Source organism: Nelusetta ayraudi, unplaced genomic scaffold, assembly GCF_046127955.1.
Source record: "Nelusetta ayraudi isolate G7.1 ecotype Tasmania unplaced genomic scaffold, CSIRO-AGI_Nayr_v1 ptg000019l, whole genome shotgun sequence".
Lineage (NCBI taxonomy): Eukaryota > Metazoa > Chordata > Actinopteri > Tetraodontiformes > Monacanthidae > Nelusetta > Nelusetta ayraudi.
In genome coordinates this window covers 2,625,007-2,650,788 of record NW_027466069.1, presented here as the reverse complement: position 1 = coordinate 2,650,788, position 25,782 = coordinate 2,625,007, and the positions used below count along the sequence as shown (strand labels likewise).

The following is a 25,782-nucleotide window of genomic DNA, read 5'->3' as shown; positions in this document are numbered from 1 at the left end:
AGTTAGTAATAATAATAATAATAATAATAATAATAATAATAATAATAATAATAATAATGATAATAATAATAATAATGATGCTCACGTGTCCCACTGATCACCTGCAGGCAGAAGTTCAAAGATGGAGCAGAGCTCCGGGGCCCTGCTGGTGACGTTGCCTAGGACTTTTTTTCCTTTCCTTTTCTTTCTTTTTTTTGCGCGCACACTTACTGGGACCAGGGTGTGGGGGCGTGACCACCGCCGGCACATTCGCGACCGTCAATGAGAAGTCTACGCAGTCTTCCGACCACGTGACACCGGCGCTAATGGGCCGCCTACGCTCCAGCTGCTGATTGGCGGGACGCGGGCAGCCAGCTGTTATTTATGACGGCAAACCTCGGACGCCTCGTTCGTCCAGAGCTGATCCGGCGGCGGGATCTATCACTTGACTCCGCACAAGGGCGCTGCGGCCACATCATCTACCTTCAGGAATAACAGGTATGAAAGACAGCGCTGGGCGCCCGAGGATAGAATATTGATGTGTGAGTTTGTTGTGTGATTTGAGGTTTATAGAGACTGAGTGTGAATTGGATCCAGAAAAAAAAAAAAAATCAAGCGCTTCCGAAGAATAGTAGTAATAGTGAATTTTCATATTCATATGACTTAAAGCGGAGAAACGACATCGCGCGCTTTTACGCACGAATAGCACGAGGTGCTGCGCGCAACGGCAGCTTTCAAAAATGAATTTATAAGGTGGGGAAGTGGTTTTCAGTCATTGTTTGAAAAAAAAAAAAATGTTTTAATGTTGCAGTGCAAGTGGGGACTCTTGAAAAATGAGGGGAGGTTTTTTGCTGGTGACTCTGTTCCTCCTGATGAAACTTCGGTGCGGCCAGTCCAGATGCGAGGAGCCCGGAACGCGCAGATCAACATCAGACGTAGGTTTTTTTTTTGTTTTTTTTTAGTTTGTTTGTTGTTTGTTTTATTGTTTTTCATGGAGAGCACTGACTGAAGATGATATTCAACCCAACCCAACCCTTTTTTTCTTTTCTTTTTTTTTAAAAAAAAACATTTTCTTGTCCTAACAGCAGCAGACAGATGGTTTGGAGAACATCAAGCGCAACATCCTGAAAAAGTACAGCGACTTGGATTACGACAGTTTTGTGGGACTGATGGGCAGGAGAAATGCCGGTGAGTTCCTGTTGTCTGCATGTAGGGATACATTAGAACATCCTAAAATGAATTAGGGCCGTAGATAAATATTATTCTATATTGTTATGTTATTGCAATAAAAAAAATTATTTCAATTGTTTAGAATTTTATTGTGATTTTTTTTTTTAATGAACTATCTTTTTTTTTCATTTTTCATTTTCTCATTATTTTGTTTTCTTTAGATACAGACGCTGTTCCGTCACCACAAAAAAGTGAGTGCTCAAGCAAAAAAAGGATTCAGCTGCTTCTCATCCAGACAAAGACAGACTCATTAATGGCTTTCATTTTATTTTTATTTCTTCCAGGGGAAATGCACGACATTTTTGTTGGTCTAATGGGAAGAAGAAACACAGAGTCTGGTGAGTGTGACATTGGGATATTGTTTTTAATTAAAAAAAACAACAAAAAAAACAAGCATTGCCTTTGGATTAAACAGAACTTGGGGTTCGAGGTTCAGTTTGTATTTGGATGGAGCTGCAGTGTTTTGTCCTTGTATGCACAGATAATGGCCCCTGGAGGAGAGAGTATCCCGAGAGGAGGGGCGTTTTTCTCAACAAGTGCAGGTTGAGGTGAGTGCTTTTTATCTTAAGCACATTTGCACAAATCATACAACCCCCTCCCCTTTTTTGTAAACGTATTCTTTTTTTTCCACTGAAAATGTCAAATAAACATTTTCAGTGGAAAATGTCAAATTAAACCCAATATGTGTGATGATCATGATTGAAATTCACGATGGGGGCAATTTGCAGGTTTCTCCAGGGCCTGTGAAGCCAGTCTGTCATCGGGCAACCATTGCAGAAGACCACAGAGAACAATCGACGGCCGGAATCTCTGATGGACACGACGCGATGATGATGATGATTCCCGACGCAAAACCTGCCAGCTGGCTTGTGAAAGTGACCATAAACTGCGCAGATTGTATTTGCTTTATCTGACAACCAAACACACATAGAGGCAGCAGCTCATATTTGATTTTTTTATTAAGCTATTTCTCTCCTCTCCTCTCACAAGTGCAAAATAAACATGTTTTTTTTCTTTAACCAAAAAAAAATATATACATATATATATTCCATTCAGGCATCAGTTCATTTCATGATCATTCAAACGAAAGGTTTGGCTCGTCTGCAGACAGGGACCTTCCAACACACTCATGTTTACTGTGACATGGCTCCAAAGAAGGGACTTTCTTTTTTTTTCTTTTTTTTAGTTGTGTACAAAAAATTAGCACAACAAGGTTTTTGTCAGAATATCACAGGAGGCTGCAGATGACGTGTCTCTACGTCAAAGCATCAGATAACATTGACATCAGGCGCTTTGGAGGAAGGAGGACACGACATGGCTGTTGCACTGCAGAAAATTAACACTACACATACAGTGGGAAAAATAGAATAAGAAAAGAGTTAAACATGTTGATGTTGTGACACACTTTTATTATCTTCATCACCCACCTCAGTGAAAAATATATATATAAAATATAAATAAACCTTTTCAAATATCTGCTTTTTGTGTTGTCGTCTCAAATGTGCTACTTCAGAAGCTCCATGTACCTGCATGTTGGCCATCACTTTGTTCACACATCCAAATGAATCTGCACCAGCACTAAGTTTACGTTTAAACATTGACCGGGTCAAACAAGCCCAAGCTCAAGTGCATCGATGTTCCTTTTTGTTAGTCGTGTTCATCTTTCATCCGCCCGTCCGTCCGTCCGTCCGTCCGTGCAGCAAACCCGGAACGTGTGCTGTGATCACGGGAGGTCACACAGCTGTTTGTTCCAGGCCTGCACTCGCTGGTCAGCGGTGGCCCCCTGGCGTGGCTGCAGTCCAACTAGAGGTCAACTGAACCGTCGCCCCTTGCCCTGAACCCACCGCCGCTTTGCTTTGGTTTGCGCGTATGGCAGCGACCAAAGTCATGTGACTCCTTCCTTCCGTCACCACTTGGACGCCTTTCGGTCCCGTCGCCGCGGCCGAGTGCGACGAGGTACCGAGGCCCAGGCTCTTGCGGCCCGAGGCGGGGCGGTAACGCGGCCGGTAGCCGTACGCTCTCAGGTGGTAGGTGTAGTACTCCAGGGCATACATCAGTTCTGCCTCCACGTAATGGAAGGAAACTGCCAGGTCAGAGCAGCACTGCGGGCCCTGAGGACGGAAAAAACAGGACGCAATAAGAACAGCGACAAAAATAAATACTTTAAAAAATATATATTTTGTGTCTTTCAAATAGACACATTGCAATCAATAAAATTTGAAAAAGGAAAGAAGGAAATGGCAAAACTAGGAGATTTGAAAATAGGGTTACTCATTAATTAGTTGTCGATAAAATAGCAAAGGATTGGTCATAATTAACCATTTTCAGATAGTTTTAAGTTATTCAAGCATAATAAGTTTGTTTGTTTTTTTTGTTTGTTTTTTCGAAAATTTTGCTATTTAGCCCTCTATTTACAGCCTCCTGAATGCAGTTTTAACTTCCTGCTGGCTTCAAAGATTTTTGAAGCTTTTTGTAGGTGGTCAGAGAGGGCAAAGCTAACACCTGGCTATACAATAGCAATATTTGCCATGCGGCTGGCAATAGTAAATCTGGGTTAATGTGTTTAAATAGCATGTGGGACCATAGCGCAGAGCACACAGAGTATTTCCTTACTAGTAAATACATGCTAGTGCAAACAAGGAGATTGTTAATGTATGCAGCCTTATCAATGTTGATGTATTTTGAGAGCTCTGGGGGAGAGAAAAAAAAAGGAAAAAACGAACACTGTTCAGTATTAATTATTATTATTATTATTATTATTGTTATTTAGACGTCTATTGAAAGACAGCCGGCAAAGTAACGCTGCAACCTGACAGTCAAGGTGACACTATCATGCTCTCATTTTAATTGCAAAACATATTAAAGTATTTGCGTCACTGGCAACAAATTGACCAATTTGCCTTTGTTGACAGGGCATTGTCTGCGCTGCAATCATCTACTTTAACACGAACCTATTCCTTTTTCAATTCACTGGCTCTATTCAGGGCCAGGCACTGATTTCTTTAAAGTACCATATAATGACATATTCATTTATTTTGTTATTATTCCTTGAGATGAACAATTTACAGGAGGTGATGGCACTTTTTTTAGATTCATCAAAAGCCGAATGAAGAGTCGTAAGAGCTCTCAGGTCCCGTCAAAACATTTCAAAATAAAATAATATTTACGGAGCGCAGATCTGCCCTAATGTCATTAAAGGATTCTGCCGCCTGGATCGCAGGTCTTCCTAACCTCACCCCCACCTAATGAGGGTAATCCACTCTGCGGGACGTCTGCCTTAGTTCAGGGTCATGTACCACTGGCGCTGCTTCTAGCCTTCGCTGTGAGACGCCAGTTGCCACCTGCATTCAGCAGAAATGGGAAAGGAGCGATAGTCCCTCGACACAGCTGGTTTAACACCTAGTTTAAAGCAAAAGGGACTTGCCTCCACAATGGGGTAGTAACAGTAGCTCCAGTACCAGAAGCTCTTGGGGAAGGTGCTTGTCAAGTGGTGCTCGGGCACAAATGGGTGAAAAGTTTCTCTGTGCAAAGTGTCTCTGGAGTCCCCGGCCAGGACGCCCATCTTCTCCAAGCACAGACCCAGTGCCAAGTCCTCCACCGGCGTGGTGTGCGTGCAGACCTTGGTCCGGAAGCCCTCCACAAATCGCCTGAGGGCCTCCTTGCTGAGCACATATCCCGCTCCTCCACTCATGTAGCCCTGTTTGACGTACGGCTTGAAGCGCTTGCCGAAGTAGATGGGTTCTTCAGCGCTGTGGTTCCACAGCACCCAGCGCAGGTTGTCCAGCACCACGTAGGTGTCGTCGTCCGCTTTCAGGAACCAGTCGGCCTCGTGGGCGTGATGCTCGTAGACATAGTGGAAGGCCCGGATTGTCTTCCAGTAGAGCTGGTCGCGTCCCTCCTTTGTGCCCAGGCCCACGGTGGGGAAGAGGCGATCTTCCACCGAGCTCATGAACAACACGAGGTTGCAGTGGCGCGTCCAGGTGGCCCTGACGTGGCGAGTCTTGCTCTGCAGGTTCTTCGGCCCCGTCATCACCCAACAGAGAACTCGCACCTTCTTGTGTAGCGCGTCCGCAACGCGGCTGTCATCGCCTCCAGGACGAACACAAGATGCAAATCAACCAGAGGTTTGTGTGCACACAAAATCCAATCTAACCTTCGCCTGTGTGTGTGTGTGTGCAGTACCGGCATGGTCACGGAGGAGGGGCGGGTTGATCAGGGCGGCTCCCTTCCTGCTCCAGGTGGTCGGCCTCACTCTCCCCGCTGTGGCTTGTTGCTGAGCCTCCGAGAGCACAGGGCGGCTCCCCTCGAACTGCACCTGCGACAGGAAGAAGTAGGCACCCAGGGCCCCTGCCAAGAAGCCCAGGCAGAAGGGCCACCTGGAGGCTGGCTTCTTCATGGGCACCCCGTCTCCATCTGGCAATTACAGGATGGCTGCATGGCAAAAACCATCATCATCATCATCATCATCATCATCTTCCGACTGACAAACAGGAAATGCCTTATTTTCAAGAAAGGGCACCTGTCAAACTTGCACCTCTTATACTGTGTAAATACCACAGCACTTACTCTCAAGACAACTGTTGCCTGTTTTTAACCGCACATGATTAGCGGCTGAATGTTCTGCTCACGTCTTGATAGACAAGAGTGCAAGAAATATTGTAGAGCGGCAAAACAAAGTTAGATGTGTGTGCTCAGTGAAGTCTGCAGGCGGTTCTGCACTTGCATGTTGTGTCTCCAGAAGCATTCAAAACTTGACGCCAGCGACTGTACATCAGTTTGTATCTCACTTATGTTGTTTTTAACTCTCAACTCAAAATCTTAGCATATCGTTGTCAGACAAAGCATTGAACTCCAGTTGTGTTACACTGCGTTTACAGTATTTTTTATTTTTTTTATTTTTACAATAGTTTTTTGTGCAGAAGACAGTTAACACAAGGCTACGTGTGCAGTTTTTAGGAGATCTACAGGTTGTTGTTTTTTAGGACTTTTATGCAGTTTGCACGTGTGATTAAAAAAAAAAGTTATATTACGCGTTTCATGAATACATTGAATTCCTAGTGCAGGCTTAGACCATGTTGGGGTTTCTGTTTGTTTGTTCTTCAGGTTAAAACGTCCACGGTCGCCACTGAAACTCACCTGTTTCGTCTGGCTAAACTCGACCTCTTGAGCTCCTGGACTATTAACTGGCGTGAACATGACTGCACGTTGCACGTGAGCTGACAATCAATCAGTCAACACACTTCACGGCACACATTTCTTTCAGTAGCTCTGCCTGTCTGGCAATTCGATAGACAGAAACACGGGTAAAAACCTATTGTCTGTTTGTCACGATGGGAAGGGGGGCAACACCTGCACTGAAAGAAGAAGTAATAGCGCGTGTGTTACGTTGCGCACACCGAGCCGTTGTTGTTGTGTTTGTTGTTGTTGTTGTTGTCGTCGTCGTTGAACGCGGTCACTACGGTTACACCCAGGCTGAAACAGTGCGTGTGTTTGGAAGTAAAACAAAGAAAACGTGAGCAAGATAATCACATCCACACCGTTATTAGGTGCGTTTACCTTCGCTGGAAAATCGGTCATTTCCGTACACGGTGTGCTTGCAGCAGCTCTGTGCGGCTAAACATGTTCTTCCCCTCTGCAGCAGCGGGCTCAAATCCGCGACACCCGTCGGTCACATCATTCGTGGGCTCGTCATTTTTCACCCGATGCCTAATTTTTGTTTTCTTCCAACCCCAATCCGTACCTGTTTAGTGTCACCAAACCAGATTATTGCAAGAATAGCAGCCCCACAGAATTACATTCTTCAACATCACGGGAACTAGGAAAAGGCCTATCATTGGTTGACTGCCCGTGACGTATCAGGAAGTCCAGCTATACGCAATAGCTTCTTCTTCTTCTTCTTCTTCTTCTTCTTCTTCTTCTTCTTCTTCTTCTTCTTCTTCTTTACAAGGTATTCGATAAAGATATTAAAAAAAAAAAAAAAAAACATCAGTAAATCAGCACAAATATAGGACATCTATTTACACAAACGCAGACATACGTACATACAATATTAAATTGACTTAAATACAGCACGTAACTAACAACAGGCTGACTTTGAATGGCACCGTTTACATGCAGGTTCACCTATGTCTGGCTGAAATTATTGCTATTTGTAGTGGGAAAATTGCTGCTGTTCTCAGTGAAAGCGGGGACTCTGGAAAGTCAAGTAAATTGGTGTAAATATATGTGACCGCTGGGTGGCGCCACAAGAGTGTCGTAGTGTCCGCAGTCTGTCCGTTCTCAGTTATAGTGAGTGTTCGAGAACCCAACCTAAAGGCAATGCCGACCGACGGCACATAATGCCTCAGGGAAATAATAAAGCCTCAAAAGCACAACAAAACATAAATCATCGTAACAAAAGAAAAGAAAATAAATTCCGGCGCAACACTGCACTGTCAGTTTTGAATGAATTATAATCATTGTTATTATTATCACTTCGCTCGGGAGGAGAAGGAAGGAGTGGCTTCGAGCCCCCCCCGCCCCCCCCACGGTGGATCGCAGAACCGACGCGCATCTGTTCCGGCGCCTGTGTAAATGTCCGAAGTTTGAGAATAATACCAGTAAGGACACGGGGAAAGAGGTGAGCAATTGTTTTCATATTTCACCATCTCCAGTGCTGAATTCTCGATGTTTTCTACTGAAACGTTTGTATTCCGTATGACTTCTAACACTGACAACTGCGATGAACAGGTTACTTTTAATTCCCAATAGACCACAAGACAAGTCATAGTTCTTTCACTTTATTTGTAATAGACTGCAGAATCATATCGTTGAAGATAAAGAGTAAAACACACTTTAACAATAATATTAAAAAAATAATAATAATAATAGTAAGAGGAAAAACACTGCTGCCGCAAGCCCAATATTGGGTCTAAAACAACATCTAGTGCATGGTTAAAAACCACTCTATTTCCTCTTCCCCATGCTGAAGTCCTATTTCTCAAGTTGGCATGAAAGATTAAAATAGTCAATGCTGTCGTGCAGGTAGAAATACAGATTAAATAATTAGAATAAGAAATTAGTCATTAAATAGTACTGAAAGTATTACTATTAACGTTGCTATTATTATCATCGCTATTATTATTAACATCACTGAATGAACTCGCATGTATGTTTGTATGGGTATATATGTACTATCTGACAATTAGCTATGCATATTTACGATCTGTTTTGTTCTCTCTTAACACAATTGTATATTGTTGCCAGTTGCCTCCTCTACTCCTCTCTCTCTATCCCCTCATCATCTCATCATCCCCCCTCCCCCTCCCCCCCCACACACTCATTTCCCCTCTACTCACCTCCCTATCTATCCCCCTCAGTCCGGTCATGGCCAGAATGTCACCAAGAACATTATAATAAAACCACTAAAGAGGTAGCTCCTGAAACCACCCACGTGGCTCACACTCTCAAGATCTACCTCTGAGAATAAAATCTGTCAGCCATCATAGACATTCAGAGACACTTCTGCTTGTCATTATGGCCGGACCGGACAAGGGAAAAAAAAAAAAAAAAAAAAAAAAAAAAAAAAAAAAATAGTACTGAAAGCATGCAACTTTGATTGCATCCGCCAGTGACGGTGGGCTGGAATGCAGTAGCACGGGGATCAGCTTGCTGAAAAATGTGGATCTTAACTCGCTCATTCACCGAGTTAGCGTAGACCGTCCGTCTGTCCAGAATGTAGCGTGTGTTGCTCTCATCGGGTGAGGCGTTCTTTCCCCATCAGAAGAGGCAAGTAGGTGCTTTCGTGCGTGTTCTCTCGATGCTCCGTCTGACATACTATTCCTGTCACGGTGCCTCTTCCTCCCTCTTATCGCCTCTGTTCTGATTTCCCAACTTGACTCACCTGTGAAGGAAGAAACTTCTCCGGGCACTCGAAAGGCTGAATTAAAGACTTCCACAGAGCCTTGACCGTTGTAGTTGCAGTCTGGTCTTTCATGGGAAATGGCAAGGATGACAATCCTTGGTCCAGGCCTGCACTTCATTTCTCATTTTTGGCCAGAAGAATGCTTGGTAGTATTCTTGGTAGTATGTCCTGAGCATAATTCAGTGAGAAACCAACTGATGGATGAGGATTCTTGTATTCTTATCTGGCTCTTCTACACGACGATAGAGAACCCCACCCTGTTCATTTAACCATTCCCATTTCCGTGGGACATGAATTAAGCATAGTGAGGACATGTATCTCATCTCGCTGGGAGGAGCTTTGCCTGCTCAAAGCCATTCTTGCAACATGGACAAATCCCTGTCGTGCTGCTGTCGCTCTCTCCACAGACCAACAGAGACCGGGGGTTCAGCCACTCTGACCTGCAGTCCATTCGCCTAGATTTTGATCTGCCACCGATCTGCCTGGATAGTAGCATTGGCAGCCTGGGAGAACCCATGTTCCACTGCTCCCAGTCAGGTGGTGTCAAGGTGTACTAACAGATTATTGTTTGCAAACACTGTGAATTGGACGCTCCATCCTTAAAGTCCTTAAACTTGTCAGTCACTGCTCACTTCACTGCTCAAACTTGAAAGAGCTGTAGTTCTGGTCATTAAAGTCTGATTCCACCTGCCAGTAGCCTGAAGCAACTTCCAGAGTCCCAGGCAGCCTCCTTCAATTTGGTCAAAAACTCCTCAATGTGGGGGAAAAGGTAGGCATCCTTGCGCATTATTGAGTTGTGCTTCCTCTAGTCCACACAGAATCTTAAGGTGCCATTCTTCATCTGTACCAAGACTAAAGATGCAGCCCATGTGCTTGAGCTTTCTGTGATGGCTCTGTTATCGAGCATGTTCAGCATGCAATTTCGGTGGAACTGGCCTGTATCATTCTCCGATTGCGTGTGGGGGGTTGGAGGGGTGGTAACCTGTAGGTGTCTTGGGAGGACATGGGTGGATTGTATTTGCTCTTTTTCTTTTATCTCCACTAATATTTTCTTTTAATTGCTGTTAAGCACCTTGAAGTTGCAAGTCATTGTATGAAAGGTGCTATACAAATAAAATTTGATTGATTGATTGATTGATTGATTGATTGTGACTCACTCGTAGGGGTCACAGTAAGGCATTCTTTTTTTTTTCATTCACCCGATAACAGGAGGTTGCCATTCCTATGAATTAGAGGACAGAAAATCTTTACCCATGTTAATATTAATAAAAACCTATATCTGCAGGTTCCCACTGTCTTACGATTTGGGTAATTGTTACATTAAATTTCTTCTTTGAGTGTCTTGTTTCCACCAGGGCAATCATCAAGTCAGTAATAATTATACATACATACATACATACATACATGAATATATATTTTTCAAAAGATACTGTTCCTCAATCAACAAAAAAAATGGCTTGATATGCTTATCGTGGTGTGATTTATGTCCAACGGGATCAAAGTTGCCCAGAGATTATTCAAAGGTCCTGCACTCTCTAAACTATGTTTATGTGACCCCTTGTCTTTTTGTCAACACGCACAACAGATACATTTTGGGGGGAGAGACTAAAACTACCGTGTTGTCTATTTTGTTGATGTTTGTCAGAGATACAATCAGTTTTATTTGCCAAGTATGTGACCCCATACAATGGCTCTTTTCTCCGGCAGGTGTTTTCTCTTTCAAGCAAGTAGTAGTAGTTTAGTTTAGTTAGTTAGTTTAGTTTAGTTAGTTTTTTTTTTTAAAGCTGCTCAGCAGGCAAACCATACAATGCATGCGCAGCCTATTTGTGTATGTACAAATGAAAGTGCAAATATATATATATATATATATGTATACATATGTTTTCTGTCCTTCTTCTCTGGGAAGGACTTCACGTCTGGCTGTTGGATCCGTCAGCTCTGCCCCTGTCTGAGAGATATCTAGCATGAAGAGGTAAAATCCATTAATATTATGAGAGGCTCTTCCCTTGTGACTGTAATTGATGACTGTGTTCTACTACTGTAATATACATGTAAACATTTTATTCAGACTATTTAAGCTCCATAACGAATAAATAGAATTTGGAGACCTTATGTAATTATGGCCGAACAACCGCTTATCCATGTCTATCTGTGTAGATGCACTGCAACCAAACATTTTGTGTATTTTTTTCCAAGGTAACATCGCTCTACAGTATTATTAAAACTGGTGTATCGTTGTTGATCTTGTTTTTACTCCACCGCTCTCTCTTCTCTACCGTCTTCTCTGCTTCTTCACCACCGCCTCCTCCTCTTCACTCTGTTAGCACCCCCGAGAATCCCTTTGTCATCTTGGCTTTCCAACCATGATGTTTTTCTCCAGAAAGAAGTTTCTGGGAGTCATTTTGATCAGCGGACTGCTGCTGGCCGCCCTGCTGTACAGTTGGAGTCTTCAGTGCAGCTCTGCGGTTTATATAAGTCACAGACGACCAAGTGAAATAAAGAACATCCTTGAAAGAGTGGCTGAACACCACGACTATCACGACATTGCCTATCACGTCAAGGAGGACGTGGCCTCGTGAGTGACAAGACAAAATTGCCACCTTTGTCGCACCTTTGATTTATTTTTCCTTTTTCAATTCAGTCAGTGTCTTTTCCCCCATTTTGATGAAGCCTTTTGGTACAAAACTCGTGTGTGTGTGAGGCCAACAAGGACGCCATCCAGCTGCCGGGGATGGATCTGCTGTTTCCCCAGGTGTGGGCCTTTGATATCGCCTCTGCTTTCTTGCAGTCTCAAAACAAACCCGAGAGTGTAAAGCAGCGCCGGGCCGAGGAGTACAGCAGCTTTCAAAGGAGGTGAGGGCCGATTAGTATTTATTTATTTTTTTATTCCTTGTTTGGCAGAGAAAGACAGCGAGTGACATATAGTATGAATTCTGTTCAGCACACTTCTTTTTTTCTTCCAGTTCCTTTTGAAGTTAGCAAATGTTTGATTGTTTCTTTGTTCCCTTTCTAAAACCCTTGTTGGGATTCACTGGGAAACTGGGGCCTCCCTTTTCACATCAGAAAAATGAGGAAAATCTGGCAAAGATTTCAGCTTTCTCATACTTGCCTCTCCCGCCTCCTTGGGGCTCTGGCTGGGAGTTATTCAGGAGCAGGTGCGGTCGCTGACATCAAAAACATCAAACCCAAAAAATATGTAACCCAGAGAGTTATGGATTTAGTGTGACACCATGTCTGATTGCAGTTATGTAGGCCTGTGTCTGATGACAACACAGTAGCCCACCTGTGTCACTGCGCTGCTGCAACATTTCCCTGCACGTCACTTGGCCAAATGTTGATGTAATTAGTCACATGTGAAAGTTACGAGTTGTTTCCAAAGAACAAGTGAATTTGTTTTAGATGGAAGCCACAGTGTATGGTATGACCAGGTTCTCTGAGGCAGCCTTGCCCTGCACCCTCTATCTTATCATCAGGGTTTAGTTAAAGGCTGTGAATGTTGCCTGTGATTCACTGGGCCCGAGCTCTCCACAGCTGCCGCTGTCACTCTTCTTCTAGTCCCTGTTAGTGTGTCATTCACTTTTTTTTCATTCACAGTTGGAGCTTTTTCAGGCTTAATTATTGCTGCTCACAGCAAGTGAGCTCCATTTTGTGTATTTTATTTTGCCTAATCTTACATCCTTCATCTGCCATTTTCTTTGGTTCCCTTTTCTGTCATCCTATGATTTCAGTGACATATTTATCACGGGGGGAATGAACCATAGACCTCAATAAGTCTATGTTGATGATGTAGATGAAGCCTATAACAACGACTCTCTACGAAAACAATTGTCCCCTGGTGAAGAAACGTGTGAATCGCAAACCAGCAAAAGCAAAAGAAAACTTGTTAAACATTAAAATGTATGTCAGAAGAAAAATGTATTATGCAAAGACTTTCTCAAGCAGAAACTAAAAAAAATAATAAATTAACAAGAAGCATGAGAAGCAGCAAAGATCTGCAAGGTGTTTCCCATGACATATTTATCAGTAGACTGCAGTAAAGAGCAATAAATTGCAGGTTTGCAGGTGCAGAGCTTCATGAGTGAGAGAGAGCAGACGTGTGTTCAGTGAACCACTCCTTCTACTAACAAGGTGTCAGGTTTTATGTGGCCACACTACGTACGTTAAAAGCAAGATGTTTAAAAATATTTGTTTAAAAATATTGTTTTTTTCATCTCCTATCCATTACTTTGTTTTTCTAAACCTTCATTTTGTGTTGCCAGTGTACAAAATACAAACCAAAAATACAAGGACATCAAAATATTTCTGAAAAATGTCTCATTTAATATGAGCAAATATTTAAACATAGTTTATCTTTTTTTTTTCTTTAACAACCTGCCAGGGTGGGCCTGTGTATAATCATTCAAGGCATTCATGAAACACTGTTTTCTTTAACAACATATTAACAGTAGGCCTGTGCACAAAACGTACAAAATTCCATTTAATGTTCCTGAAAATGTCAAGAAATAATGACTTAGGTTTGACAGTTTTCTTTTCACAACCTAACACTATGCCTATATCCACACACCCTTACAAAGGAATAAAACAGCTCTGTCACAGATGTCCTGATTTAACTGAACTGGGTCAGTTTGCTTTTCATATCCACATGCACATCATGTCAACACAGGTTTTGGAACAGCTGTGCACAGCATGTGTAAGCATTATATTAAGAAAATGAGCTAATGGCCACCTTGGGCTTGCATACTTGTTTGGTGTGATGCTTGTGACCTGGTGGACGTCAAGTCTGTAGCGGGCTTTTGTTTTTGGTGTTACAAAGGCGATGAAGGCAATTTCAGACAGGTGTGTCGTGCTGAATGGGAGAATAACCCTCGTAACAGCATTTCGCCAGTCTGGGAGCAACAGTGTGTCCGTTGACGATCCAAAGAAATTCTATGACCCAGAAGCTGCTTGAAGGTCACAGCCAAGATACTCCATGTCCTAGATAGTTGAAACTGTTCATCACCCACAATTACTTTGATAAGTACTCTTCAGCACTGGCAAAACGGGTCTTAATCTCCTCCCGTAGCAGCAAAGATGCACTCGCAGTGCCGCCAGACTGCTTCAGCACCAGTGGAAAATGTTGCAAGTTGTCTTTTGACATTTATTTCGACTCTTTGTTCCAGTTTGCACACAAATGCGTCCAGAGCGTCTTTGCACTGCAAGACGTTTCAGGTCCCTGCATCCACTTGTTCGTTTCATTGTAGAGACTAAATGTGTCTGCCAAATACGCCGTCTTGATCCAAAACGCATCTGTCAGCTGCTCATACTGACCTGATGAACATGATTGATCACAGAGATGCAGAGTGCTTAATAATATTTTTAAATGCAGACTAAAATGCATTTCCGAGTGGGTTTATACACTCTAAAATCTAACAAGTTGGCCTTACTTAAAAAGATTTTGGAAACCGATTGCCTTACAGAAGGCAAGTAAATTTGATTAATAGTCTTAGGTTACATGTACTTTATATTCACTTGTTCTGTGTACTTGGAACTTTGTTCTATGTACTCAGTTCTATTAAGTTATTTTAACTTGTGTTGAGGAAGTTGTTTAACTTAGGAATGGCAAGTAGAATCAACTCAACTACACAAAGTTAATCTAACTTACATTAACAATACTGTTAACTTAATGAAATCTAGGAAACCAATTGCCTTAAATAAATAAAGTAAGCACAACAAAGAATAGTTAGTACACCAGGACCAATTCCTTATTCTGTACAAACTCAAATACATTTCCAAAAAGTTACAGTCTCACCTTAAACAGGTGTTTTCACAGCTTGAAATAAACAAATGAGGAGAAGAGAAAGGTACCCGTTTCACAACTTGGGCTAAATGTACGGCATTGATATAAAGAATGCCAACATAACTGAAACTGTGTTACCACAACACTGAGAATAGAATCAGTGAATGTGTGTGTGTGTGTGTGTGTGTGTGTGTGTGTGTGTGTGTGTGTGTGTGTGTGTGTGTGTGTGTATGTATGTGTGTGACTGAGTGAAATTGAGGTGAGGGTGGTGTATATGTGTGTGCATATGTGCAACTGTCAAAAATGTCAAAATTATTTAAATTGTAAACAAATGATTCTCATAATGTCAATTGTAAACTTAATTAACTAGATTTGAAAGAAAGAGAGAAAGAGATAGAATAGCTTCACACACAGAGAAAAAGTGCCAGCGCCAGGAAAAGTGACAGCATCCAAAACTGTAGGTGCATCCAGCTTTGAGCTTCTACTGCAAAAGTGCATTTTTCAAGCTCTGAAATTTGGGCTTTAGGCTACCTACACCCAGACTGAGCATCACCCTCTGAATGAATTCAAAGGTGTTTTTTAGTGTTTTTGGATAGTCAAGATGCAGGGCATAGATTAGCCCAAATACAGGGCAAAGTGCTTGATCGTGGCTTCCAATGTCATCCATGACAATTGTACCTTCAAGAATGGCAGCAACGCTGGATGGTTGAAGATGCAGAACATCAGGACCTGGACGCTGATTTACTTCGGGTATAACGGTCAATACCCCCGCAGGAACCTGAGTGTAGTCTGCCATTGCATCGCAATCCTGTTGACATTGAGAAAAGTAAAAACAAAAATTAGACAGAAATCTTGGTTTCCATGCGCACAACCTCGATCACTGAGTACAAGCACGGTGTTTTATAATACTTACAAAACAGACAACGTAGAAGTTATTTCCATCATCCCCGAGGTAAATTGAGAGACATCGCGACACAGCAGTCCTCATGGCAATGACATCAGTGGTCTAATAAGATGCTTCGAGAAAAGAATGAAAGAGTAGTGAATGAGTTATTTAATAACTGCGTGCGTGAATGGAAGCGTGAGCAATTGACTGTGCATGAAAATGAGTTGTGTTGTGTTTGAGTGCGTGTGAAACTGTCAAAAAGAAGATATGGCAGAATACTTACCCTCTGTTCAACCTGGCCAAAAATCTGTGAAAGTGCATTGCCAACAACTCCTTTTTTGGACCAGAAGATTTCAAGGAAACGGGGTGTGTGACGGTCTAGGGACTTGAAGAAATCTTGCTCCAGATTTCGGCTAGCCACTCTAGTAAATTCAGCAAAAATCTTTGAGGATAAAACAGAACACAATTAGCTTAAAAGAACCTACATAGGGCAGACATATTCATATATTTCAGATTCACTTAAATACTTGCCTCTTGTTTGCAGAAAAGAGCTGGCCAACGTTCCAACATCTGCTTTACAGATGGCTGCTCTTCCACAATTTCTTTACGTCTCAATGAGGTCTGGTCCATCAGGTGATTCACCGTCTATTTGGTGACCTTTTCTTCATCTCATTTTCCAGGATCTGGCGTGAGCTTTTTAAACGTTAACTCGTCCTCACCCTTTGGAAAATTTGGAAGGAAGTTTGTTTCACTTCTCGGCACTGACAACTATAACGTACACAAATATGATACACGCGTTTGTCATTCGCAGTATTTTATTTTTGAAATGCTTTATTTTGAAAATGAACAGGATTTTCTCGTTTTTCTTTGAGCGACTTTCTATGCAATTGACGCGGATCGCGCACAAAATAGAGCATACGCGATAGATAGAGCAAATGCTCGAGCCGCGAGGGAAGGCGCGCGGCGCTTCGCCTCTGGTGTGACCTACTACAATGGTTAAAATGCGCGCCGATTGGAAACGCCCTCCGCTTCGCGGCACTTCCGCGTTCAGTGTGACCCAGGCCTAAGATAAAGTGAGACACAACATCAGCTGGCCGCTCACGACGACACCGGAACCCGCCTCTATCAAAACTTTTGAGAGTCAATGTTTGAAACAGCGTGTGTGATCGCATCGCGCAGCGCGCCCGTTGGACACTCGTGCACTGGCTAAATGCTACGATGCTACACTATAATAATGCTACGTGAGCGAGTGCTGTCTCAAGTACCAGACGGGCGACGAGCTAAAGTGACACTGGTATTCAATATTAGCTTGGCCAACTTAGCTTCGACGATTTTGGTCTAGTGTGTAAATAGTTTGATTTTGACATGATTAACTGGTCTGCCCCACAACAAGTGCGAATAATAACATCACGTGAAATGTATATTAAAGATGAATAACTCACCTGGTGACGAGATATTCTGTGTCCTCCGACTTCAAAATCAGTCTGCAGCAGTGGTTTCCCGCTCAGCTGTACTGCGCATGTGCAATCCTAAAATTAAGATTTCAATCACTGTGATAAAATGTTTTGAATCCAGTTTACTCAAAGGAATTTAGTTGTATACTTTTTTCATGCTGAATGGGTTTCTTACTCATATTCATTGAGTTAAGTAAACAAATTATTAAGATTTAAGTAAAGTGCACAAATTTAATTTAAGTAATAATAGAATTACATTTTAGAGTGTACAGTTTGATTATTCCATTAGACGAATTATCGTTAATTTGTTATTATTATTATTATTATTATTATTATTATTATTATTATTATTATTATTATTATTATTATTATCATTATTATTATGCCTTTTGTTAACAGCCAAAGAGCCCCTTCCTTCCCCTTTTGATTATTGTATGTTAGCTATGTTAGCGTAGCTAACATACATTATTTTTTTTTCATGGTCCAGGCTTCACAGTCCTGCCGATGAGCTAATTGTGGCCAAGGCCAACAGTCCGCTGCAGTATCCTACACAGGGGGTGGCAGTCCGACCACTGAAGACCATCATTATTCCCGGTAACTCTTGCGTCTGCACACTGCACAGCATTCAACACGGGCCTGTGCTTCTCAAATGTATGCAAGCATTAAAATTGAGACGCTTTCATCAGCTATAATAGCGGCTGTCTCTCCACAGGCTTGGAACTCAAAGAAGAACCAAGAGAAAAATATGTGGTAGGCCTCATTTTTAATGCTCTGTTTGTTCTCCTAATGTTTGCTTTCTTTGTTTACTTTGGCTCTCATTTCCTAGTATTAACACTGTTTAAAGCGTTATTCATTTTGAAGAGCATTGAATTGTGAACGGGCGAGACGATGGCGCAGTGGTCAGCGCTGTCACCTCACAGTGTGTTGCCTTTTGCGCTCAAGCTTCTCTCGCTCAAATGTAAACATTGAGCTGGACATGCCGAGCGGCAGCTGTTGATATCAAAATTAATCCTGGAAGTTTTTTTTTTTTTTTTTTTTTTTTTTAAAAGGTGGGTTTTGACTTCATGCTAGTAAGTGCTGTGTTTTAGTAGTTTGCCCCTAGTGGTTGCATTGAACTCAACTGAGGACTGTCATACACAAGAGGCAGGAGGCAGCCCCGGACTGGCCGGTCTGGCATTTCTGGCAGAATCCAGAAGAGCTGGCAGTCTCTGGGGCCGCCAAGCCCTCCCCCCAAAAAATCTAATAATAATAAAAACACGCAGCCACCGCTCATCAGCCGGCCCTAATAGAAACTTGGCGGCCCGGTCCATTATCCATTGTCATGGGGGTGTGTGAGGTGATTGTGACCGGGTGGAGGTAGGTTGAGACTCCGAAAATCCATACATCCATTTATTACGCACGGTGCCATGCCATGCTGTGTTGGTCTGTGCGTTGTTACAGTGATACTGTTTTGGGCTGCCTTTTGCGTGTGAATTTGAACTTGATGGGAGTTATGCAGTTTAGTTATTACCGGCTGGTGTTGCGTTTGTCAGTCTGTGTGTGGAGTGTGTGAGGCTGTTGTATAATAAGTGTTAATTATTTGATGGATGGAGGAAGTGAGCGCTGTATTTAACACTGACTGAGACTAGATCACTGTAAAATCAAGTTAGGCTATTAATGTGGCCTATCCATGGAATATAGTGTCCTATGTGAATATTGGTGAAATATTAACATGTGCAATGGTTCAATAACAATTAGCATGGACTATTATAAATGAAAGAAATGACCTCTACTATTATTTTAAATTGATCTAATTAGGATACAGTCCTGCAGAACAGAAGCTTGGCAATGCAACTCAGTCACGGCTATTACCAATCAGAATTGTATATATTTTGCTTTATTTCGGTTTGGCAGCTGTCCACAGCCCAGGCCAGGATGAAGGGTCAACCACACAGACTTACCAAGCAAACAGATTCAATACAAAGACTCTACATTATGAGAGGCTTTCATTGACAGAAATGTCAGTCATTTTAACATCCAAATGTTCACATGCCTCTTTATTTATTTTTTGTTCCCATTCTCATTTTTGTTCTCATTCTCATCAAGTGATGTATCCAGAAATATTCTATATATATTTAGAACACTATTATTACTGTTGTTTTTTCACAAAAGTAAAACTATATGGCCAAAATTAATGTGAAGTGTCTTCATTCAGTGGGCGTGGTTTTGGCATAGGGCCGGTGAAGACCTCAAATGCCAGGGCTGATTTTCTTTGCCAATCCGGGGCTGGCAGGAGGTCAAGGTCAGGTTATAGGACCCTTAATAAATGCAGTTACCTTGGCAGGTGTCTTTTAATGCAGCCCTGGGGACTTTTGACGTCGCCGCCACAGTGGACAAAGTCCTGGTTGAAGGGGAAGGACAGAGCCACATGACTCTGACCAGTTCACTGCTGCCGGCGCTCAACAGGCAGCTGCAGTTCGTCACCTACACCAACACTGTGTTCCATCCCAAGACTGCAGACACAGGTGACGTATATATATAAATATATGCAGTGGTTAATGTATTTGCACTTTGGACGAGGATGCCAACACCTACCAGGGTCACATGTAAAAATATAAATATAAAAAGTGTGCTTTCTTCATACAGCCCTTTACAGCCACCTATAGGTGAACCAAGTGCTTTAAAATAGATCATAGAAGAAATAAAACTAATAATTAAAAAAAAAACAATTTTTATTGTTGTTTTAACAGAAACAACAATAAAAGCAAGTAAATGAAATAGAACAAAATTGTTACCTCAAAGTCTTGCCAAGTACACAGACAATTAATAGCTCTGATAAGCTAAGAGGGGAGCATGATGTTCATAGTCTTAAAAACAAACATTAAACGTTTTAAAGTCAATCCTAAAATGAACCGAACGCCAGTGGATCGAGTTAAGAACATGAGTGATGTGCTCTGGTCTCATTTCTTAAAAACCAAGCAGCAGATCCAAGCAAATACGCATGTCCTAGCCTGAAAGCTAAAGTTGCTAAATCGCTAACCCATGTAATGGCTCTTGTTGCTCTTCCCCAAAGAGGGCAGCATTCAGACTTTAATCAACATTTTTCATAAAAATTTGGATCCTTTCCTAATGAAATGAGCCAAGCAACAAGTGTTATTGATATTTTAAAAGCAAAATTAGAGATATTAGCCACAACATACCATGGACTTTTACAAACCACACAACAGAACATAGCACCAAACCATTCCCTGAACCGCTACCTCATTTTTCTTTGCTTAAGTTGTGTGCATTCGTTCAGCCTAGTATGTGTAGCTTGTACCTCTGCGTGTTTATGCCATGACAGGACTAAAGCTCATTTTTCTTCTGCACTTAAACTTCCCATGGTGTGCATAGCAACATAACAGTAACATAGTTGCGTGTCTGGTCAAAACAAACATTTGAAACTTTGTTTCAATTTGATCCGTCCTGGAACCTTGCTTCTCCAACATTACTTGTTGAAGGAAGGGACGCAACATAAAATATGACCAAATTTAACTGTCAGTAATTAGTTATATATTAGCTCTGCAGTTTAGAAGAAATCAACAAAGGGGAAGTGAGGCAAGCTACTGTTTGCAAACAGAAGAAGTGGGGCCAATAGAATCAAGAATCTTTATTATAATGCAAATTATTATAGTAAAAATTTGACTCCCTGCTTTAAAGCACATACATAAATAACAGGTAAAATGTTAAAGAGAAAGCAAGGTATATACAGAGAAAATAGATTAAATCCAGTTCAGCTCAGTGGCTGGTCATAATGGTGTCTGCGTGCATGCCTGCGTGCGTGTGTGTGTGTGTAGTGCCCCAGATCCAGCAAGGAAACAACCTAGAAACAGCTAACAGATAATCTATTAGAACACACGGAGCACTAAAACCACCCCCACATGACAGTTGGCCTTCCCCTTTTGAGTATTGTAAAACACCAGTGTCAAAACACTGGCGCAGGGGGAGGAAACAAGGTGTTGCTTCAACAGGAGCCGCTCGTAACTGAAAACCGACACGGAAACAACAGAAACTGTCTGTACGTCAGCGCCTCTGCTGTTCTTGTCAAGGAGTTGCAGTCCGTCCCGGTTGCCTGGGGAGCGTAGGTGGGGTTCACGCCCTCAAACTGCATGAACGCCGCAGGTCTTAATGCCGCACATGCCTGGGTTTCGCAATGTAATTCAAATGCCGTTGTGTGGGGACGAGTGTGTGAAGGGTGTGGACACCTGCACAGGGAGTGGCATCACATGGGTTGAGTGGAATGCAGAGGCAACTCGTCATGTCGGCATGCGCTTATCTTTTTTTTGCAGTCAGAGCTGATAAAAATATCAGTGAGTGACAGTGAGATCCAGTTTCTTTCCACTGACATTCCACTGTTTTGTGTCATCGTGCTTGTTTTGACCATCTGATCAGGGCCTGATCCTGCTCCCAAGTCACGTTGAAAAACATTTGACATGCTTCCAAATGAAGCACACGTAGGAAAGCGGCAGACTGTCTTAAGAAAATCATATGCGGGTCAATAAATAGGCAAAAAGACTAAACTTTTGGGTCACTTTTTTCTGCAGTTTGAGCTCAACAAAATGCAAGCATAACAAATTTTTGACTTTTGAGGAATCTCTCGGCTTTTACATGGAAAGAAAAAATTGACATGCAATAAAAAATAGAACAAAAATAGAAATTAATACATACATGCATGACATAGGGATATAAATATAAATAAATAAGTAAAATAATTAAGATATAGAATATAAAAGATAAAAAAAACTCTATATTTGCAAGAATGAAATGAAATAATTCAGATTTGCACTCACATTCACACCTACTCAATCCTAATGTGCATGACTTTTGACTGTGTGCGTGCATTAAAACAATGTTGAATTTTTCCCCTCTTTTCCCTGATTTAGTTTGCTTTGCGACCGAGAGCCACCGGTCGTTTTTCACCATTAAAATCGAACATGAAACCGTCCCAAAACTACATTTCTCAGGACACCAAAAAGGTCAGTGTATGCTTGATGTAAAAAAAAAAACAACAACCAAAAAAAAAAGGCAACTGAAAACTCTTGCTTTTGATGAGCAATCAGCGTTTGGACTCTGCGCTCAGCCTTTGTCCCTTTGCTCTCTGGCAGAGTACAACATCAGCGCTCTGGTCACCATCGCCACCAAGACCTTCCTGCGCTACGACAAACTGAAGGACCTGATTGACAGCATCAGGAAGTTCTACCCCAATGTCACTATGGTGATAGCCGACGACAATGAGCATCCGCAGCCAGTCAGGGGGCCTCACATTGAGCAATACATCATGCCGTTTGGAAAGGCAAGATCTTATGTGTGTGTGCATGTGTGTGTGCGCGTGCTGTCACAAAGTGCTGTTGTAAAACTTTTTTTTTTTTTTTTGCACGGCGCAGGGCTGGTTTGCGGGAAGAAACTTGGCCGTGTCACAAGTGATCACAAAGTATGTGCTGTGGGTGGACGATGACTTCATCTTCACGTCAAACACCAAGCTGGAGAAGATGGTGGACATCCTGGAGAAGACGACATTGGATCTGGTGAGACTCTGCCGATCACGCCGAGAGCCGTGTGGCTAACGGATGCATGTGGGTGGACGGAGGGACAGCGTTAGCGGCGTGGTGGGGGATTTTTATCGCTTTGGTCATTACCTTTTCAACGTTCAGGGGCCAATGGTATGGTATGGTAAAGTGAGGGCGACACAGTGGTCACGTGTCCATGGTGTAGGCCATGCATGGGTAAAACTACGGCCCGAGGGCCATATGTGACCCGTTAAGTTTTTAAATCCGGCCCGCTGAACTTGAAGGAATTATATGAGCAGGAAGTAAGTCATAAAATAAATGCATTCCATCCATTTTTTTCAGTGTTTTAAGAGTCAATTTAAGCCACGGGGCTTCAAAGAAAGATGTTTTGTTTCAATGCTTTTGTTCATTTTCAATAGACATTAAAACAAATATTTTCTACATATCCCATCATACTTTTTTTCCTCCACAAAAACACTCCATCCATCTGCTGCTGCTCCATTGCCTCTGTCAAATTTTAGAACCCATTGTGACCCCACCAGTCAAAAGGTTTTTCCTCCCCCTGATGTGGGCTGCAGCCTGGGATAAGCTCCAGCAGACCCCCGTGACCTGAGTGCAGGTGTAGAAAAGGGATGAATGGAAGATAAAATGTGGTGGGGTTTTTTTTGTTTTGTTTTGTTTTTTTTGCAGCAGGCTGTTTTCTAGTGACCTAGAATTATTGGCTCATTGTGGAGCTCAGGATAGAAAATGTCCCCCCACTTCACATCATTGCAGAATTTCACCACCAGGTGGAAACAAACCATCAGCAGAAAACATTTGACAGGTTGAATTCTCCTCATGAGGAACCTCCAACATAATATTAAAATCACTTTACGCAGTAAGGGCAGTAGTGCCACTATCTTCCAAATGACTTTGTTTGAAGTTTACTTGTTGTTCAGAAAAGATCCGATTGCTTTTCAGTGGTTTCATCTCTCTACCTGTGTGTGCGTCTCGAGGTGTCCTAATATATTTTTGTGCCGCTCGAACGGCTGCAGGTCAGCGGCGCGGTGAGAGAAGTGACGGGCTACACCACCACGTACCGTCACACCATGTCCGTGGAAGACGGAGGCGAGGAGGGCAACTGCCTGCACATCAGGCAAGGCTACTACCACGCCATCGAGGGATTCCCCAACTGCGTGGTCGCCGACGCCGCCATCAACTTCTTCATGGCGAGTACGGAGAAGGTGCGGCAGGTGGGCTTCGACCCACGCCTGGCACGGAGGGGTCATTTTGGTGAGCGTTTGTTTGCTTTTCTAAATACACATCACGTCACGAAGGCGAGTCAGGCCAGAGCCTCAACTCCGAACACTGAAATCCGCAGAGTTCTTCATCGACGCATTGGGCTCCCTCCATGTCGGCTCCTGTACCGACATCATCGTCAACCACGCCTCAAAGATCATCATACCCTGGAACAAGAAGGACTCGCAGAAGGCCTATGAGAAGTTCCGCTACTCCACCTCCAAGAATGACAACAGTATTAACCCTGAACTCTTCTATTTCAAGTACAGGTTCAAATGCATGACCAGCCCGTGAAAGCCAATCGTCGAATGTCCATTCAACTTTAAAACACTCAAATTACTCAGGTTTTTTGCCGCTTCAAAAAAAAGCACAGGTGACAGGCAGTAGATAACAAGAGCTCCATTCCCATTGAAACAGCGCCCCCAGCTGATCTGTTAGAGGACTATATAACTTTGGTTGCCTGCCTGGCACCCTTTCAGGTTCTCTTCTTTCTCCTTTGTCTTGTCTTTGTTGATTGGATTCATTCTTATTACAGCAAAATTAAACATCTTTATTTAAATATTCCTGTCAGCAGTAGACTGACTGTGTGATGCAGGAATGCCCTTTAACATTTATTTGTAATTCTGCCATGTTTCTATGCTGCTCGTCGAAAGCACTGTTTTCCTTCTATTACACTTCACTTGAGTACGGCAGGTGGACGAATATACAATTTGTCCACATATTTTTATATTTTTGTTGAATTTTGTCCGACCACGGAAGGCTGCCATTGCCATGGTACCATTATTGATGAAATGAGTTGTTTTTACAGAAAATGTTGCCTGTAAGCTATTTAGTTTTATTTACTACTAGATTTTTATTTCAGTTTTAAAAATAGATTGTTAGGATGTTAATGAATACATTGTATAAGTCTTAAATTGGCCCTGCGATGAACTGGCGACTTGTCCAGGGTGTCACCCTGCCTTCGCCCTAAGACAGCTGGGATAGGTTCCAGCAGACCCCCGTGACCCTGAATAGGAATAAGCGGGTATAGAAGATGACTGCATGAATGAAGTCTTCAATTTATTACCATGTTGACACATTGTACATTTTTATACATTGTTTTGTTACGAGTGATAATCAAAGTAAATGTTGAAGGGGAGTTGATGGTGTCATATTTTCATTTTAAATTGTCTTGTGTTTGTAAAACCGTGTTTGAAAAATAATTTCAATAAATAACTTTTTAAAACTTCCTGCTTCGCCTCCATGACAGACGCATCACGTGACCAGCCGTTCTTCGGTAACTGTCGTTGCAGAATTTCACCACCAGGTGGAAACAAAAGATTAGAGGAAAACAGGTTGATTTTCCTCACACGAGGAAATACTACAATCAGTTTACTTTGGGCAATAGCGCCACTATCTTCCAAATCACTTTGTTCGAATTTTTTTTTGTTTGTTTGTTTTTTTTAAAGATAACTTACAATTTCATTTTTTTATTTAAAAAACAAACAAAAACAAAAAAACAAAACAGGTTACCTATTGTTTTATTGTTGTTTTCAAGCTGCATTCATCTCCCATATTAAGTGTTCTGTTTAGGCTGTAAGAACATACTGTTCTCATTAACTTAAACTTAAAGCCAGTGAATCAACCACTTTAACATTTAATCCAAATAGGTCTTGTTATTTTGCAATATGCCCATGCCCATATGTACAATTAGAGCATGTACCGTGTGTGTGTGTGTGTGTGTGTGTGTGTGTGTGTGTGTGTGTGTGTGT

The 25,782-nt window shown here is 42.2% G+C and overlaps 3 protein-coding genes across 10 annotated transcripts; 2 read left to right on the top strand and 1 right to left on the bottom strand.

Annotated features, from left to right (window-relative positions):
* Positions 1-362: 362 nt before the first annotated feature.
* tac3a (tachykinin precursor 3a) lies at positions 363-2,222 on the top strand. Of its 2 annotated transcripts, none has more exons than XM_076026342.1 (7): positions 363-477; positions 791-914; positions 1,068-1,167; positions 1,371-1,400; positions 1,494-1,547; positions 1,691-1,757; positions 1,938-2,222. In XM_076026342.1, exons 2-7 carry the CDS (start codon positions 813-815, stop codon positions 1,954-1,956), a joined length of 372 nt encoding a protein of 123 aa, XP_075882457.1. In that variant the 5' UTR covers positions 363-477; positions 791-812; the 3' UTR covers positions 1,957-2,222. The 2 variants fall into 2 exon arrangements, with proteins under 2 accessions (XP_075882457.1, XP_075882456.1); XM_076026341.1 differs by having other exon boundaries at positions 364-477; positions 1,065-1,167.
* Positions 2,151-7,037, bottom strand: c1galt1la (core 1 synthase, glycoprotein-N-acetylgalactosamine 3-beta-galactosyltransferase 1, like a). 2 transcript variants are annotated; one of them, XR_012926665.1, is made up of 5 exons: positions 6,766-7,037; positions 5,392-5,640; positions 4,634-5,298; positions 2,736-3,320; positions 2,151-2,535 (listed from the first exon to the last, which is right to left on the bottom strand). XR_012926665.1 is itself a non-coding variant. In XM_076026334.1 (4 exons), the coding sequence occupies exons 2-4, from the start codon at positions 5,603-5,605 to the stop codon at positions 2,979-2,981; spliced, it is 1,221 nt and encodes a 406-aa protein (XP_075882449.1). In that variant the 5' UTR covers positions 5,606-5,640; positions 6,766-7,037; the 3' UTR covers positions 2,151-2,978. The 2 variants fall into 2 exon arrangements, 1 of the variants encoding a protein (XP_075882449.1); XM_076026334.1 differs by having other exon boundaries at positions 2,151-3,320.
* Positions 7,038-7,701: 664 nt separating this feature from the next.
* Positions 7,702-25,169, top strand: b4galnt1a (beta-1,4-N-acetyl-galactosaminyl transferase 1a). Of its 6 annotated transcripts, none has more exons than XM_076026284.1 (13): positions 7,745-7,828; positions 9,520-9,881; positions 11,019-11,084; positions 11,497-11,687; positions 11,783-11,965; positions 17,716-17,822; positions 17,941-17,978; positions 19,552-19,732; positions 22,130-22,222; positions 22,352-22,539; positions 22,631-22,771; positions 23,788-24,025; positions 24,114-25,169. In XM_076026284.1, the coding sequence occupies exons 5-13, from the start codon at positions 11,844-11,846 to the stop codon at positions 24,323-24,325; spliced, it is 1,320 nt and encodes a 439-aa protein (XP_075882399.1). In that variant the 5' UTR covers positions 7,745-7,828; positions 9,520-9,881; positions 11,019-11,084; positions 11,497-11,687; positions 11,783-11,843; the 3' UTR covers positions 24,326-25,169. The 6 variants fall into 6 exon arrangements, with proteins under 6 accessions (XP_075882400.1, XP_075882397.1, XP_075882396.1 ...); XM_076026283.1 differs by having other exon boundaries at positions 11,493-11,687; XM_076026280.1 differs by having other exon boundaries at positions 11,437-11,687.
* Positions 25,170-25,782: the final 613 nt, after the last annotated feature.